A 15,750-nucleotide genomic window follows, 5' to 3' on the forward strand; every position below is an offset into this window, starting at 1 on the left:
GAGCCTTGCTCACACGAGCCAACCACTCTACCTTCCAGCAGCCCCGGAGAGCCTCAGCCTCAGTGCTGTAGGTCAGGGCCCTCTGCCCTCTGCTCAGCTTCACTGTACAGCCATGCACCACTAGCAGGAAAACACCAGCGTCTTTCCTCTACTCCACAGAGCAGGTAGTCAAGAAGCTTATTAACTCAACAAACAATTGTGCTGCCAAGAGCTCAGATTTGTCAGAGGAAATGTTAAAAGCCCACACTGTGGACTCTAGAGTGAGCATGGTCACACATGCTAAGGTCCCACAAACCCACGGGGCAACAGTGCAGGGGAGACACTGTTGTAGGCTAATTTGTTCTTAAAATTGCTCCATAGCTAACTAAGGCTTGTCTTCCGAGTGCTGCAAGCCACCACACCGGGCTAGGGGTGACCATGCCAACCAGCAAGCACCTCTCCTGGAGAGAGAGTGATGCATATTTAGGCTGCATTCACCGGCAGTCTCTGTCACTGTTTCTGCTCTCTTGAAGTTAATGGGACAGAGCAGTTCTGGCATGGAAAGACGTCTTGATGTGGAGAGGGAAAGGGAATCTGCTTTGAGAGGAAGCTGACACAGATCTTAAAAGCAGGGAGTGTGGTCTACACAAGAACTCTTCAACCCTAAAGAATGACAAACTAGACCCAGCACTTCAGAGTGGCCGTGGCTGAAGAGTAATACTCCTCCACTGGGCAAAGGGTTTGGAGCCCCAAAGAATTTATGCACTATTTGAAAGAGATATAGAGATTATTAAAGGTATTATTAATAGAGGCTTCTGACATTAAAAATAAATAAAAATACAAGTAGGTTTATAGATTTTTTTTTTTTTGGTAACTTAGCACATCTCTATATCTCGGGTTTCCTTGGTTATAAATGGGAACAGCAATCCTGGCATTTGTTTTTGTTTTCTTCAGGTCTTGGAACAGGACTGGTAGAGTAGGAATAGTGTGTGTGTTGGGCGCTGTTACCATTATTGCTGTTATCCTTCAGTAGACTGACTGGTACCTCATGAGAGGTTTCAGGACTTGAAAATCAAAATACATAAATAAGCTTTTAACAAGTCCTGTCTAGAGATGCAAGCAGCATTATCATTCACAACAGTCTTTCATAGTCCAGCACACTCTGTTCTGAATCTAAGCCTACAATGGTTTCCATCAGTAACTGACCAAACTGAAATGATCAGGGTAGACAATCTCTCTGGACTCTTGAATCTGAGTGCGATAACTGCTCTCTGTGGCTAAGTCACACTGCTTAACTGAATGACTTTAAGACAGCACTTTAATTCTTAATATTAAAACAAGCTGTTGCAGACAGTTCTTCTTTATTAGTGGAGAAAGAGGCACACTGTTTGATGGTTTAACTGTCAGGGGAATTATTTATTCAGCAGTATAGGTTTAAGACCTCATGTGTGAAATACTATGGCGCGAGTGAAGCAGAGCCCTTGCTGTCAGGTTGCAGACCATCTGTCTGGGATCTATGCAAGACAAGAAAATTGTGAGACTATCCACAGTGGCACACACTGTGCACTAAGGCTCAGAGGGGAGCTGCTGTTGCCCCATGCCCCGGTGAAGCTGTCTGTCTCCACACTGGTTTAACACCTTGTTTTTGCTTCTGCAGTTACTTCAGCAGGAGCCAGGAGCAGCAGGAACCTGGTTTTTGGTCGCATGTTTAAAAGACTCCTGACACATGTCCATTTTAGTCAGACACTCTAAGATTCTAGCAGCATGCATTACTAAGTTCCTCCAGCGGGGGCTCCAGGGCAATGATTAGGAGACAGGACTGCTTCCGTGTACAGTTTACTGATCATTCGCCCAAAGCCTAGAAGACTTTAAGGTGAGACAATCATTTAGCTGCAGGATTGGAAAGGCTGGAATGAACCAAAAAGTCTTATTACCCATCAGGCCATTTTAAACCATGCTACTTAACAAGAGCACAGAGGGGAGAAATCTGTTCTAAATTCCTAAAAGTAACAACTCACTTTAGGTTCCAAGAACCCACATTTCCAATGCTAAAATTAGATCTCTAAAGCTCTGTTGTCTTGAATGAGACTCTGGATACTGGGAAAGGACTTTTACAAACCATTCTAGAATATTTTCTTCACCACCTTAAACAAACAGCATTGTACACATCATTTCAGTAAAACAGACAAAACCTTGGTAGCAACCAATCAGCAGAGAGTCTCTCTCCTTCATATCTGTGTTGAGTGTAAAAGTGAAACTGATACAGATAGTCCTCCTTCCTCACCCACCAGAGCTAGAAATGGAATCCAGGACCTCGCACAAGTGCTCTACCACGGAGTCACACACCAGCCTCTGCAGATAGTTTAAGGCTAACCAGGTCATAATCAAAGCCAATTTTCTTCAGGAATAATCCATTTCAGCGCATCTTTCAACCCTAGGGTCTCTTGCATGCCTCCCAGTCCGTTCTCTCGCCTATGACACTCCTGTCTCAACCACCTATCCCTAGTGATGGAAACTTTGGCTGCTCAATGAGTGTCCTTCTCCCCTGGCTGCCTCTTATCCTGGTAGCTTTGCAGCATGCATGCAATTATTCTTACAGAAACCCTCTAACTCACCATCTCTATTTTCTCCAGCTAACTTTTACCATGATAGTTTGCAAGATACACTTTTTCTAGCTCTGGCACCCCCACCTCTATTTATGATATTCTACCATGACCCAAGCTCCTTTGCCACTCACTGGTCAGTGAAGAGCAACGGCACTTTCCCCAAACGCAGTGCTGTATTTATTTGGTGTGCAGCTTTCTCCGCCTTGGCAGAGAAGCACCCCCTGTGGCTCTTAGGACTTCATGCTGCATTTTCCTTCTTGAGCGCACTATTACTTCCCAGTATAACAAGCTACTTAAAACTTTTTTTTTTTTAATCTATTCTGTTCCAACCCTGGTTCCTTCTAGTCAGGAATGGTTAGAGGGTTTGAGGGGCTGGGCTCTAGCTTTTCATTGCTACTGGGGTGTCTTTGATTTCAGCAGAGTAAAAAAAATAGATATTTATACATAGACCTAACTAAACACACACATATATACATAGGTATTTATTGATATATTTGTTAGAAACTACAAAAGTTCCTATTAATACACCTTCAGTACATTCACGTGTTTTAAGAAACCTTTCTCTCATTTCCTATGACATGCCCCTTCTTCTATAGTAAGAACAACAATTCCCAAGAGTTAAGATCCCTATGCATGTCCTTACTTGCCCAACCCTGTAATATACTTCATGGAATTTTGTTGTTTTAGCCACACTACCACAATAAACAACCACTAAAGAGGAGCCCGAGTTATTTGCAATTCTTTGCAACTACACGTTCTACTCTGCCCATGACAGCACACACAAAAACATAATTTTATACACATTATCTCTTTGTAGTTACTTTCTCACTTTTCTTCTACTTCAGGTTAGCTATGGCTTTCAGTTAAGGATAGAAAAGTAACTTTGCATTCAGATAATCTAGGTGACCTTTAGTGATGCGAGCTGTCTCTCTGTATACACATTTCCACTACTGTTGTTTTTTTTCCAGTTTCATTTTGGATCCCCCAAGGTGACAGAATTAAATATAGTGAAGCCGTCTGACTCTCAAGGATGTAGGACTCTGATCAGAATAACAAGGATTCTGCTTTTGCAAGGCTTCATCAAGCAGGCCCATTCACAGGCAGGCTGTGTCTTCAACGACTGTAGATACTGTCTTGAATACGGCTTCCACTTTCGTATGAGCGTGTTCAGTGACTTGCTCACGCTGATTTGGTGAGCAACATACCTGCTCCCCTCTGTAGATGACATACTCTGCATACGCCAGCCCGTTGACACTTGGTCTACCAATGACCGAGTGATGTCCTGGAGGTGCGTGGGCCATTTTCATGGTGCTGAATTGCAAAAAAGACTTTCCAAGGGTCACTCTACAGAAAAGCATTTGTCTAAATGGAGAACAAAAACAAATGAAAATACTTTACATTTAATTTAAAAAAAATGAATATTTATTTATTTACACCCCAACACTGACCTTCTCCAGGTCCCCCTCACAGAATTCTCCCCAACATTTTAAGTCTTAAAACATAACTGTTAGGTTTCTTAGCTTTTAATAGAAAATTTCATAGAATGAAAGCTAATTGAAATGCTACTTTCAAGTCTGTGTATTAATGGGATAAAATGTGATGTAATGGCTTACTATTTAACAATTATCAGGCTCAATATCAAGTTAGAGCAACCGTTTAAGGCAGTTTTGGAGTAGCCTGGGACTCTGGTGTAGAAAACACCTGGTGTGAACTGTGCCAAGTGCAAACAGACACACTGCAGAGCCCCGAGCTTTCACACGGATGCACAAGCAGAAAGGAAGCAGACGGGAACTGTGCCTGAGATTATCACTGTGAGCTGTGTGTGTGTGTGTGTGTGTGTGTGTGGCTTGTCAGGGAGGAATGCAGCCTCATATATTGGCCTGCCTTCGACCTTGTTAGAGACAGAGTTTCTTTGATAATTCTGCCCGTGTGTAACCAGACTGGTCGGCCCCAGAGCTCGCATGATACTGGGGAAGTTTAAGGCTTACAAAGTACTCGTGCTATGCACCTGGCTTTTGTATAGATTATGGGGATTCGGACCGGTCATGATGCTGGTGTGGCAAATGCCTCCACCCTAAGCCATGTCTCCAGAGATTAGGCTTGGCTCATCATGGGCCAACAGTCAAAACTAGGATGACAGAGTAATAAGAAAAGTGGAACAGGAACAAAAATATTTAGCTTAAATATATGACTGAAAGCCTAATACCTGCTGAGATTGCAGCACATGATAAATGCTATACAGGATAAGAAAAGCTGCCAGGCGGTGGTGGCGCACGCCTGTAATCCCAGCATTCTGGGAGGCAGAGGCAGGTGGATTTCTGAGTTCGAGGCCAGCCTGGTCTACAGAGTGAGTTCCAGGACAGCCGGAGCTACACAGAGAAACCCTGTCTCGAAAAACCCAAATCCAAAAAACCCAAATCCAACCCCCCACCCCCACCCCAAAGAAAAGCTGGCTGGGTGGAAATTATAAACCATAGCCACAAGTTTAAAACTAGGTGGTACCTGCTTTTTTCTTTTCTTTTTTTGGTTTTGGTTTTTCAAGACAAGGTTTCTCTGTGTAACCCTGGCTGTCCTGGAACTCACTCTGTAGATCAGCCTGGCCTCAAACACACAGAGATTCACCTGCCTCTGCCTTCTGAGTTGGGATTAAAGGTGTATGCCACCATGCCCAGCTGGCACCTGAGTTTCTAAATACAATCGTCCTAGACTAAAGGCATGCATTCATCTCCACAGCTGCTTAGCCCAAGGTAATTATTATCTAATCCTTTAAAAAAGTCAACCCTTAACCACTACACACTTTAGCTACTTAGTACAATTAGTCCCACTGCTGAATGTAAACAGTGTGTAGTAATGGAGCATGTTCTTTGTGTTATTTCCGAGTCCTGCCTAGCTGGCTTTTTCAGCTGCACGTCCCTGGTGATCCACTGGGAGAAAGGCTTGCTATCTGGTGTAGGAAAAAAAAGATCTCACTCTACATTATGGATAGTCTTTATTTAGTTTAAAGCTTTATTTTTATTTTATATTGTATGACTGTTCTGCCTACATGTACGCATGTGCTTGGTATCCAGAAAGACCAGGAGGCAAAGTGGGATTCCCTGACGTGTACCTGGCATTGCAGACAGATGTGTGCCGCCACGAGAATGCTGGAACTGGCCCCAGGCTGTCGCAAGAGCGGCCATCTCTGCAGCCCCCACGGAGGGCCACCATGAGAATGCTGGAACTGGCCCCAGGCTGTTTCAAGAGCGGCCATCTCTGCAGCCCCCAGGGAGCCTTCCTCGGTGCCATCTCTCCCATCCTGGCAGCAGTGTGCTGCCAGTAAGGACATTTTGTCACTGTCCCTCTGTCATGATACAGCACTTGACCTGGCAGGCCTTGGCCTCCTGCTTCCTGCTTTCAGGAGCGAACCTGGTCTGCGGGCCTACTGAGGCAGCGCGGGAAGCAGCGCACGAGCCCTGTGTGGATGCTGGCGTGCGTCCTGCTTGTGGTATTCTGTAGCTAGTGGCTGATAAACCCAGGGGCGAGCGAGGGCCTGGGGAGCAACTGTTGGCAAGCACGAGGCAGGAACCAGCAGAACTCATTCCTTTTCTCCACTCGCACACCACTGTTGTGCCTACAGCATCTCTGAAGGCATCTCATGCCCACTAATGTGGCCGTGGCCAGCCTGCTTGTGTTCATCATCAGTGCCCTGCTTCCCAGGGACGCCCTTGCCAGTGGCGTGCCAGCTGCATGCTTCTGCCCAGGCTCTACCTTCGAGGAGACCCTGGCTAGGACATAAACTTGTGTCTCATTTTACTGAGCGCCCATTAATCCTCAGCTAGGGTGCCTTTATTGTTCACTTTAGGATCTGTCTCCACAGGCGGCATCCTGGGGCCCCACTGATCCTTAGGAATTTCTGTTTGTAACCACAGTGCTCTAAGTGGAGAACAGTTTCCTTCTGAGCATATAGCATCCATCTTAGAACTGGGATGACCAGATAAGTAATGCAGCTGCAGATAAAGGTAAAGGCATTAGCTAATAAGGGATTTCAAGATCACATTTTAAGGCATTAACTGGATCTTAAGATACCTTACTCACATAATGTATGAAAACAATACAATTGAGTGGTTTAAAAAGCAATGTACGGTACTATAAACGTGGTCAAATACTCATGGCTAGTGAGGGCTACCTCCCTCCCCCTGGGGTGGGGGAGGATATACTATTGCCTCTTTGGTAGATGGACATGGTACAGAACTGCCGTGGAGATCTTTACCTGTCTACCCGGCTACAGTATTGCTCTCAGTCTTGGAGAAGCTGTCTGCAGGAGGCAGCAGTCAGGCAGCATTCGCCTGGTCAGAGCCCCGAGAGGAAGCAACTGGGTGCTCTCAGTCCTGAATGGGACACTGCCATCAGCCTTTCCAAGGCTCAGGGAACGGTGTGGAGGGAGGATGGGGGTGGGGGTGGGCGCTGTGACATGCTGCCTTAGGGCAGTCCTGAGGTCACAGTAGCTCTGGTCACCTGCACTAGATGAAGCCCACGCATACTCTAGCACGAGGCTGTTCCCCTAGCTCAGGAGCTCCTAACAATGCAGGGCTGTTGGGAGAGGAGGTTTATTTTTCTTTGGGGTGCAGGTATGGAAAGTCCCCCACCTCCAGCTGGAACCCCACACTTATGCACTCACAAGGACGTGAAGAGGAAGGGAAGCACGGCGGGGTTGGGGTGAGTGTCGGGGCCGAGGGCTGGAAACAACGTGCACATGTGTGACTGCCAAAGAGCCAGTGCACACGACTGCACTCAATGCCCGTGCTCCTGTCCTCGCTGTCGCCGTGCTAGCCTCTCCAGCTTCTCCATTAAAAAGTCCTACCTTGAAAAGCTGATACTCATCTGTTTGCTACTAAGTCCCAAGCTGATATTCTGAGGCTGGGCTTTCCATGCTCCTAAACACAAGCACACCACTAGTTGTGTTGGCAGTGAGACTTGACCCCAGTCTCCTACCTTGACCCCATATGCTCAGGAGTGACGGTGGCTACAAGGCTCTGTATAAGTGAGCACTAAGGTTTCTGCATCTGAAATGCAGTTCCACTGTAACCTACACTGCCGAGGCCAGCACCAGTCACTGCTGGAGGGCAGAGGTTAGTTGCAGTCAAGGCAGGACCCTCACCTGTGACATATATAACACGACCGGTCTTTGTGTGTGGGACAGCCTGTTCCTCCTCCAATTCCATAAACATACTGATTGCTTTTTGAGGAGTTTTCGGCAAAGTAAATTCCAGCTCCAAACATCCCTCCAATGTATGCATGTCGCTCATCAAACCCTTTATGAATAATTGCATTAATGAAAGGAGAACCTAAAAATATAAAGGTAGAAATATTAGTTTTTCAATACTTAACCATTTACTATTTTCACCGAATGCAGTAATGTTCACAAAGAAAAACAAAAACCAAAGATCTGCAGGTGGCTCAACTTGAAACTTGAGTTTAGCAGAAAGTTCAGAAAGTCCCTGGCATGGCACATTCTTTGGGAAGCCTGCACTAACATGCAAAGCATTCGGAAACTAGGCATGATTTCAAGCAAAAAAGTGCAAACAAGTCATCTTACCCTAACGTTACTGACAGGCCCCCAGCTTCCCCACTGCTAACTGCACATGCGCAGGCGGCACTCACCATGGAACAGCATGCGCTCATTGTGATGGTTGTGGTTCTCCTCAGACACTTCCTTTTGTCTGTGACAGAATCGCTCCCTCAGCTTCTTGTTCACAACTTTCTGAATCTTCAGAAAAGAAGAAAAAGTAGTGGACTCAGTTAAATGTACACTTTGAATTAAAATGACAAGTAGTTTCCCTTTGCTGGTGCCAATTTTGGGGTTTTTGGATTGACACAGTATCTAACAGTCACTATATCGGAATTCCGTTAATACGCTAGTGACACAGTTATTTAGCATCTCCTTGCTGTTGTCTGTGTGTCCATGACCCAACACTGAGAATCTTGCTCTGTTATTCTGCACCTTATGTGAGACCACTGAGCCTAGGTTTACTGCTGGCTAGACTAACTGATCAGTGAGGCTTTCGGATCCTTCTACCTCCACCTCCCAGTGTTTCGATAATGGTGCAGAGAACTATGCCTGGGCTGTACGTGAATGCCGGGGGCTTTAACTCAGCTCCCTAGAGTCTGTGTAGCATGTACTTTATCCACTAAGCCAAACCAACCAATGGTTGTTCATGCCTTATTTTTATAAACCAGTATAATTCCTTTAAGTCTATTAAGAAAGGATTAAACCAGTTTTCAGCAGATGTAATAATTAACCTTTATGATAACCTCTGAAAAAGCAGGTAATGGCAACATAATTTTTTCCCTGTGGTTTAAGAGATAAACGCATTCTGTTCTCATCAATGACAAGGAGATGACAATCCAGGCCTTTAATAAATGCTGTTTTCAAATGATTTACAATGAAGTTCCTGTTGTTGGGCCCAACTCTGAGGGCGCCCACCCAGCTGCCTTTATGAAGCGGCCTTCTGCTCAGGGTTTTGCTGCTTTCACTGTGCTGTAGTTTCTAGCTCAGGATGGTCTTGAGGGTCAGAGGTTGTAGTGAAGAGAACAGCATTTGATTTTAGGACAATGAGTAAGTATCTTTCACAATTTGAATTTGTTCCTCCAAAATTCCTAGAGTTCACTTAACTGTCTAGATGATTTCTGCATTAGCTTTGCAATCTGACTTTCCCGTAACAACAACCTGCAGACTTACTCGAATGACGTTGTATCTGTTGAAGATGCCACCAGCGTTGCCGCCGTCTCTGTGCTCTCGAATAGTGCTCTGCATCTGTAGACAAAGGGGAACAATGAACCCCATCAGAGTGGGCAGAGAGCATTCCTTCTGCTGTCTCTAGAGAATAGCTCTGCCATCTGCCTCCCTGCTGAGTCTGACTCTCAATCAGGAGTTCACTACAAACTGATCAACAAATTTAATGAGGATTTGCAGTGAGAAAATAGTCATAAGTACTAATGAAAGCATTTTCTGATACAAATTTTGGAAGACTTTTTTTTGTAAACACAACAGGGAAACTGAAAAAAAATAGCACTTGAAAAATGTATAATTACAATTTCGTTATTAAGAATGAAAAGAAATTGAATAAGTCAAACCAAAATGATATTCAACTGATAGATAAATGTTAAAAATAAATATTTGAAAAATATTTTGTATTTCATTTTACCTCAGTAGACTTTGGGATCTTGATACAGCAACTCAGGCATGAGTTGAGTATACTTCACAATTAAAGACACTCTTCCACTCTCAAACTCTAGTAATTATTATGGAAAAACATAGCAGTGTCTTGGGCTGTGGGTAGAACACCTGCTGAGCATGTGCGAGGCCTGAGTTTCTGACTCCTGACCTGTGGACTGAGTTCTCTACCCGTGGTTCCATCTGTGGGGATGTGCAGCCCACATCTTACATGACTAGAATTTACTATGGGGACAATTGAACAGTAAGTAAGGCCCTTGAAGCCCTGAGGCCTTCCTGAGAACCTAACACAAACTGAAACCTCACTACAGGGTAACCATCCTGTGCTCCCCAATGTGACTTCCTAGCATTGAATGGAGATGATATGGGCACTAGCTAAAAAACAAACAAAACAAACAGCAGAAAACGTAAACCTGTGCCCGCTTGGGTGTTTGTATAATAAAAGAATGAGATTAGCTTATTTACAATAACAGAGTTAGATACTGCATTAGGGGCAAGAAATATAAGCCATCAGCACAGAGGGAATTTCTTCCTTTCTTTTTTAAAAAAAGATTTGTTATTTATTTATTTATTTATTTATTTATTTATTTATTTATTTATTTAATGTATATGAGTACACTGTCACTGTCTTCAAACACACCAGAAGAGAGCATCGGATCCCATTACTGATGGTTGTGAGCCACCATGTAGTTGCTGGGAATTGAACTCAGGACCTCTGGAAGAGCAGTCAGTGAGCTTAACTACTGAGCCATCTCTCCAGCCTGCCCTCACAAGAGGAATTTCTATGCCATCTTTCTATAAAGGAAGTTCAAAGCAGTCTTATTATATAATGTTTGGAATAATTGTGATTACGGAAATTAACTGAGCTAGACTCTTCTTTTATCATGTAATCAACACCAGAAAAATTGTGACAATCAGGTACATTACTAAAAAAAAAAAACCCACTTAATAATTATGTAAACAAACCAACAACCCCCCCTCCCCCAAAAACCCCATAAACCTAGAAAGTGTTTTCTGTGTATGAGGCAAGATTCTTGCCCCATATCAATCTTAGATGCATTTTACTGTATGAAAATATTTTTAAAAGATTCTTACTTACATGACTTAAAACTGACAAAATCTCTAGAACAAAAGATTGAGCTACTGGACACATAGGCTTGTGATGTGAATGAAATGTGTATCGCTTTAGTCTACAGTCACACTTAAATGCTTGCTGCTGACTGAGGCTGAGTAGCAGGCCATGTGACCCCATAACAAAATAAGATGAGTTCATGCCCCTGGAAAAAAGTCTTTACAGGATTTGGGCAAAGAAAAATGAAATTCTGGTATCTGTTACCTCTTCTTCTACTGACTGATATTCTTTATCTTCTGGAGCAAGATCTAACAAAATAGTTCCCTGATTCACACAGTGAAAAGTCAAATATGGATTGGTTCCTGTAGAGGAGAAAAAAAAACATAAAGCACATGTCTACATCATTCAGGTTCCACTAAGTCTATGGAAAACTTAACTATAAATAATTGACAGACAGTTTAGAGCAATTTACTCTATTTTCAATCCCCATCTCAATATACAGTTTGTAAGCAAATATACCAAAAGGCACAAGAAGAAAGGAAGTGGTAAGGGACTTATTCCCTCCCATGAACCCTTTCTACACAGCAGGGCTCAATCCCTGCTGTACTGAACTCCATCATGAACATAGCTGATGTCTACACAGAAGAGAAAGACGTGAATGAGTTCTACAATACAAGAACTGCCCTCTAAAACTCTTTCAGGGATGGCTTGAAATGGTCATTGACACAACTTACCTCTGTTAATTTCATAGGGCTGACTAAAATACATGTTCTTAAAAAAAGGAGTCAAATTCAAAACCTCTAAGTTTTGGTTGCCTATAATTTTATCAGCTCCAGAGATACACGCCCCTTCTCTTCTCTCCTCTATGGAAAATGTGTCTAACAGACAGATAGACAGAGACAGACAGACAGAGAGAAAACATGGAAGTGGGCGAAGAGGCCTGCGGCAGTGACGGACAATGGGGAGGGTTGAACTGTGGTCCTGGGGCAGGAGAGGCCAAGGTAAGGCAGACAGGCCAGGCAGAGAGAAACCATGGGGAAGAGTCTGATTTTATGCAGAAAGCAGCAGGGGCTGTGAAGGGTTGGGCAGGACAAGAGGTGGACAGGCTTCTGCTGGAGCTCTTGGTGGCTGTGGGGAAGGCGGTGAGGGAGGTGAAGGCACAGGCTGGAGACGGCTGCACAGTGACACAGGACAGGGAGGGACTGATGGCTTGAGTCAGGGGAAAGCAGGAGTAAGGACAAAGTACAAGGATGTGAGAAGTGTGGGGAGAAGGAAGATCTCACATCTACGCGTCTGGCTGAACTGAGGAAGGCAGGGAGTGATGTACCACTTAGCTGCATGTGCTCTGCTTGGGGGTCAGCCTACCCAAGCCCCACAACCAGCCTCATATTTCTTCACTAGTTCTGAATAGTGAATTTTTCACTATTAAATAATTCTTCACTAGTTCTGAATAGTGAATTTTTCACTATTAAATAATTTTTCACTATTAAAATAATTTCCCCCCCCAAATAGCTTACCTTGTTGTCCGCCTAAAAGTCTTTCAACACCCTTGATTAACTTGTGGCGGTGTCCATATGCATTGATGCCTATTTCTTTCAATTCTTCATGACCCATATCAGCCAACACATCTAGCGTAATCTGAAAATTACATTAAAAATTTACATACTAAATCTGTAATGGTTCTTTGGAGGATGAAAGCTCTTGCACCCTCTATAGTGCTACGATTACCACACAGGTTTAGAGAACACGTTTCCTTTCATAAACGTGACCTCCAAGCTGCCTGGGAAGACCAGCAACCTCCTAGCTCAGTAGCAAGCCTCTCACATTTTCTTCGAGCAGACGGAGTTTGAGACAGGAGACCTACTGTGATGGGAAGACAGGTGATCACCGCCATGTCTTTCTGACTGCAATTCCATCTTTTGTTTCCAGATAGACATATCATCAGCTTGAAAACAGGAAAACCCCAAATTTTGTGTGTAGGAGAAATGAATGGCAGGGTACAGGGAACATTTTAACCAGCGACAGCATGGCAAAAGAAAGATGGCTTTAGACGAGAATGTTCCCAGTGCCAAGACACGAGCAAGCCAGGAGTCAGCAACCTTGGGAGGCAGGCAGACTAAAAGTGGATCAGTGTAGGCCACAGGCCATTCTAGAGGAGACAGCAGAAACCCCAATTTAGAGGAAAGGAGAGAGATGGTCTTTAAGTTCATAAATTATCGAGTTAGCAATGCTTGCTGACTAACACACATTCGATGTCTGTACGGAACCTTAACCCTAACCTTAACCCTAACCCCTAACCTTAACCCTAACCCCTAACCTTAACCCTAACCCTAACCCCTAACCTTAACCCTAACCCCTAACCTTAACCCTAACCCTAACCCCTAACCTTAACCCTAACCCCTAACCTTAACCCTAACCCTAACCCCTAACCTTAACCCTAACCCCTAACCTTAACCCTAACCCTAACCCCTAACCTTAACCCTAACCCCTAACCCCTAACCTTAACCCTAACCCTAACCCCTAACCTTAACCCTAACCCCTAACCTTAACCCTAAGCCTAACCCTAACCCCTAACCCCTAACCCTACCCTAACCCCTGGCCCTCAGCTCAGCGTGCTGGCTTCCTCCTGCCTTTGTGGGCCACAGTAACTGACTCTGCTTCCAGCCCAGGGCAGAGTTCTGACGTCACCTTCAGTCACATGCCCAGAGGATAAACCCACAACTGTTGCCCTTGTTTTTTTTTTTTTTTCTTTCTTTGGAGAACTAAAATATCTTTTTATAAACATTCCTTTTCTAACTCATTCAAGATTTTAAAAAAACCTATCACTTTTTGAATCATTACACTAAAGTGACAAATTAAACCCTGAGATTTATTTTTACTGTCCAAACGAAATACTACACACTGTGCGGGACTGTCCGTGCAATGAACTTGCACTGCTCGTTCTCTGAAAAAATTTAGCATATTACTTTAAGTGGCCATAGAAGAAATACTTGCTTCATGGTACAAAATCTGCAATTCACTTCTAATCGCCTAAAGAAAGTTTTCAACAGAGCTTTGAAAAGACAGCAACATGGAAATAACCATCCTTGAAACAACAGTTTACAAAATAGGAGCCTTTACATTCTAAGTCAGACCTGATTTTAATGTAACTTATGAGCCATGCTACTGATACCATCTTCTTCTAGATATTTTATCTTTCAGTTTTAAATAAGGCTGATAATAAAAACACAGCCTCGGACTTTCTAGATGGTGGCATATGAATAACAGATATTAGATAAAATTTAATGAAGGGAAAGACTCAATTATTAACTCTTGATTTTGTTAAATTTCTCTATTAAACCCCTCCTATCAGGGCTCAGAAAATCCTGTGGAAGAGGAAACAGAAAGACTCTAAGAGCAAGAGGACATGGAGGATACCAAGGAAACAAGGCCCTCTGAATCAACAGGTCTGATGCCCATGCGAACTCATGGACATCATGAGTTTTAAAAAAACAAAAAACCAAAAAACTACGGCCTCATACATATGAGGTAACTTTAGGTTATATTCATCAGCATCTTTTTAGTTGATACTCAACAGTGCACAGCCGAAGGGTGACAAAGTGAGGCGAGACAACAGAATAAAACCCCAAGAGACATTTCTAATCATGCTTTAGGGAAGAAATAAAGTATAATATACAGACTTCCAATTAAAACATGAACGCAAACATCCTTGCCCAACCCCTCCCCTCCCCAGAGAGGAAGCCTGGAGTAATTCCACTTCAGTTTACAGAGCAGGGCTGAGGAGCCGGGCTCCTCCTGGTGTAGGAAGCAGCCTCTAAGATGGCTGACGGAGATACCTCCCCCCCTCTAGCATTGGTACTCTGGATTAAAATCCCTTCCCCTTGGGTGTCTGCTACACTTACTGAGTAGTTACTGCTGCGATACAGTAGAAATGAGAGGATCGTACTTTCCCCCTTATATTTAATTAAGTTATTTATTCCTTTTATGCCTCCACTGACTTACCCAGTTGGAGAGTATGTTTGGTATTTGGAGGAAACCCAAGTTCTTTTCTTTGGGAGAAGGGAGTTACTCATATCTAACAGACACCAATATAAAAATCCTTATAATAAAGTCTATTCAGTTATAACATAAAAATGGTCCTGCATATAAGGTAAATGCTATGTCTACAGGGTTGCCTCTATCTGGGATGTGAAGAGAAAATTAACTATTTTAAATGAAAAGGCCTTTTTTTCCTTGGGGTGGTGGTGGTGGTGATTTTGTAATCAGATTTACAATGAATTCGATGAGTCCAAGTTTTTATTTTATTACAACTTGAAATATAATGTTTATGGTCAGTTTCTGTGAAAATCCAAGTTGCAGCAGTTGAGCTCCAGAAATTACAATGTAAGCCAAATTTTCCTTTCCCATAAACAAATGTGAGGAGATGCTACACAAAGCTATAGTTATTAGAAGGATTTTGATGTTTATTCATACAGAATCTACGGAATAAGACAACTCAGAGACTTCTGAGAGAGCTATGAGGGTGGAGCTGAGATAGGATGCACTCAAGTACTTCTAGGACAAGAAATAAAAGACTGAGCTCCTGCCTCCTGGGGAGGGGCGTATTCAGGTAGGAGGAGAAGCGGGTGTCTCCTTCAGACACAGCAGACACAGCCCAGCAGGAATTACGAGGACACAATGATGGCTCACATGCTTGTTGATACACATTGCCAGATTGTTACAGAACATTTAAGACAGAAAAGAAAATTCTTTGGGGCTGGAGAGATGGCTCAGCGATTATGAGCACCGATTGCTCTTCCAGAGGTCCTGAGTTCAAATCCCAGCACCCACATGGTGGCTCACAACCATCTGTAATGGGATCCTCTTCTGGTGTGTCTGAA

The 15,750-nt window shown here is 43.6% G+C and overlaps 1 protein-coding gene across 1 annotated transcript in view; it reads right to left on the minus strand.

Annotated features, from left to right (window-relative positions):
• Tnks (tankyrase) overlaps positions 1-15,750 on the minus strand; it is a 156,313-nt gene that overhangs the window by 5,264 nt on the left and 135,299 nt on the right. The window contains exons 21-26 of the mRNA XM_052162651.1: positions 12,388-12,508; positions 11,135-11,232; positions 9,304-9,378; positions 8,226-8,331; positions 7,723-7,909; positions 3,791-3,947 (exon numbers count right to left, since the gene is read on the minus strand). Coding sequence (XP_052018611.1) covers positions 3,791-3,947; positions 7,723-7,909; positions 8,226-8,331; positions 9,304-9,378; positions 11,135-11,232; positions 12,388-12,508 — 744 coding nt within the window. The remainder of the gene's footprint in view (positions 1-3,790; positions 3,948-7,722; positions 7,910-8,225; positions 8,332-9,303; positions 9,379-11,134; positions 11,233-12,387; positions 12,509-15,750) is intronic.

The sequence above is a fragment of the Apodemus sylvaticus genome, chromosome 18 (genome assembly GCF_947179515.1).
Source record: "Apodemus sylvaticus chromosome 18, mApoSyl1.1, whole genome shotgun sequence".
Classification (NCBI taxonomy): domain Eukaryota; kingdom Metazoa; phylum Chordata; class Mammalia; order Rodentia; family Muridae; genus Apodemus; species Apodemus sylvaticus.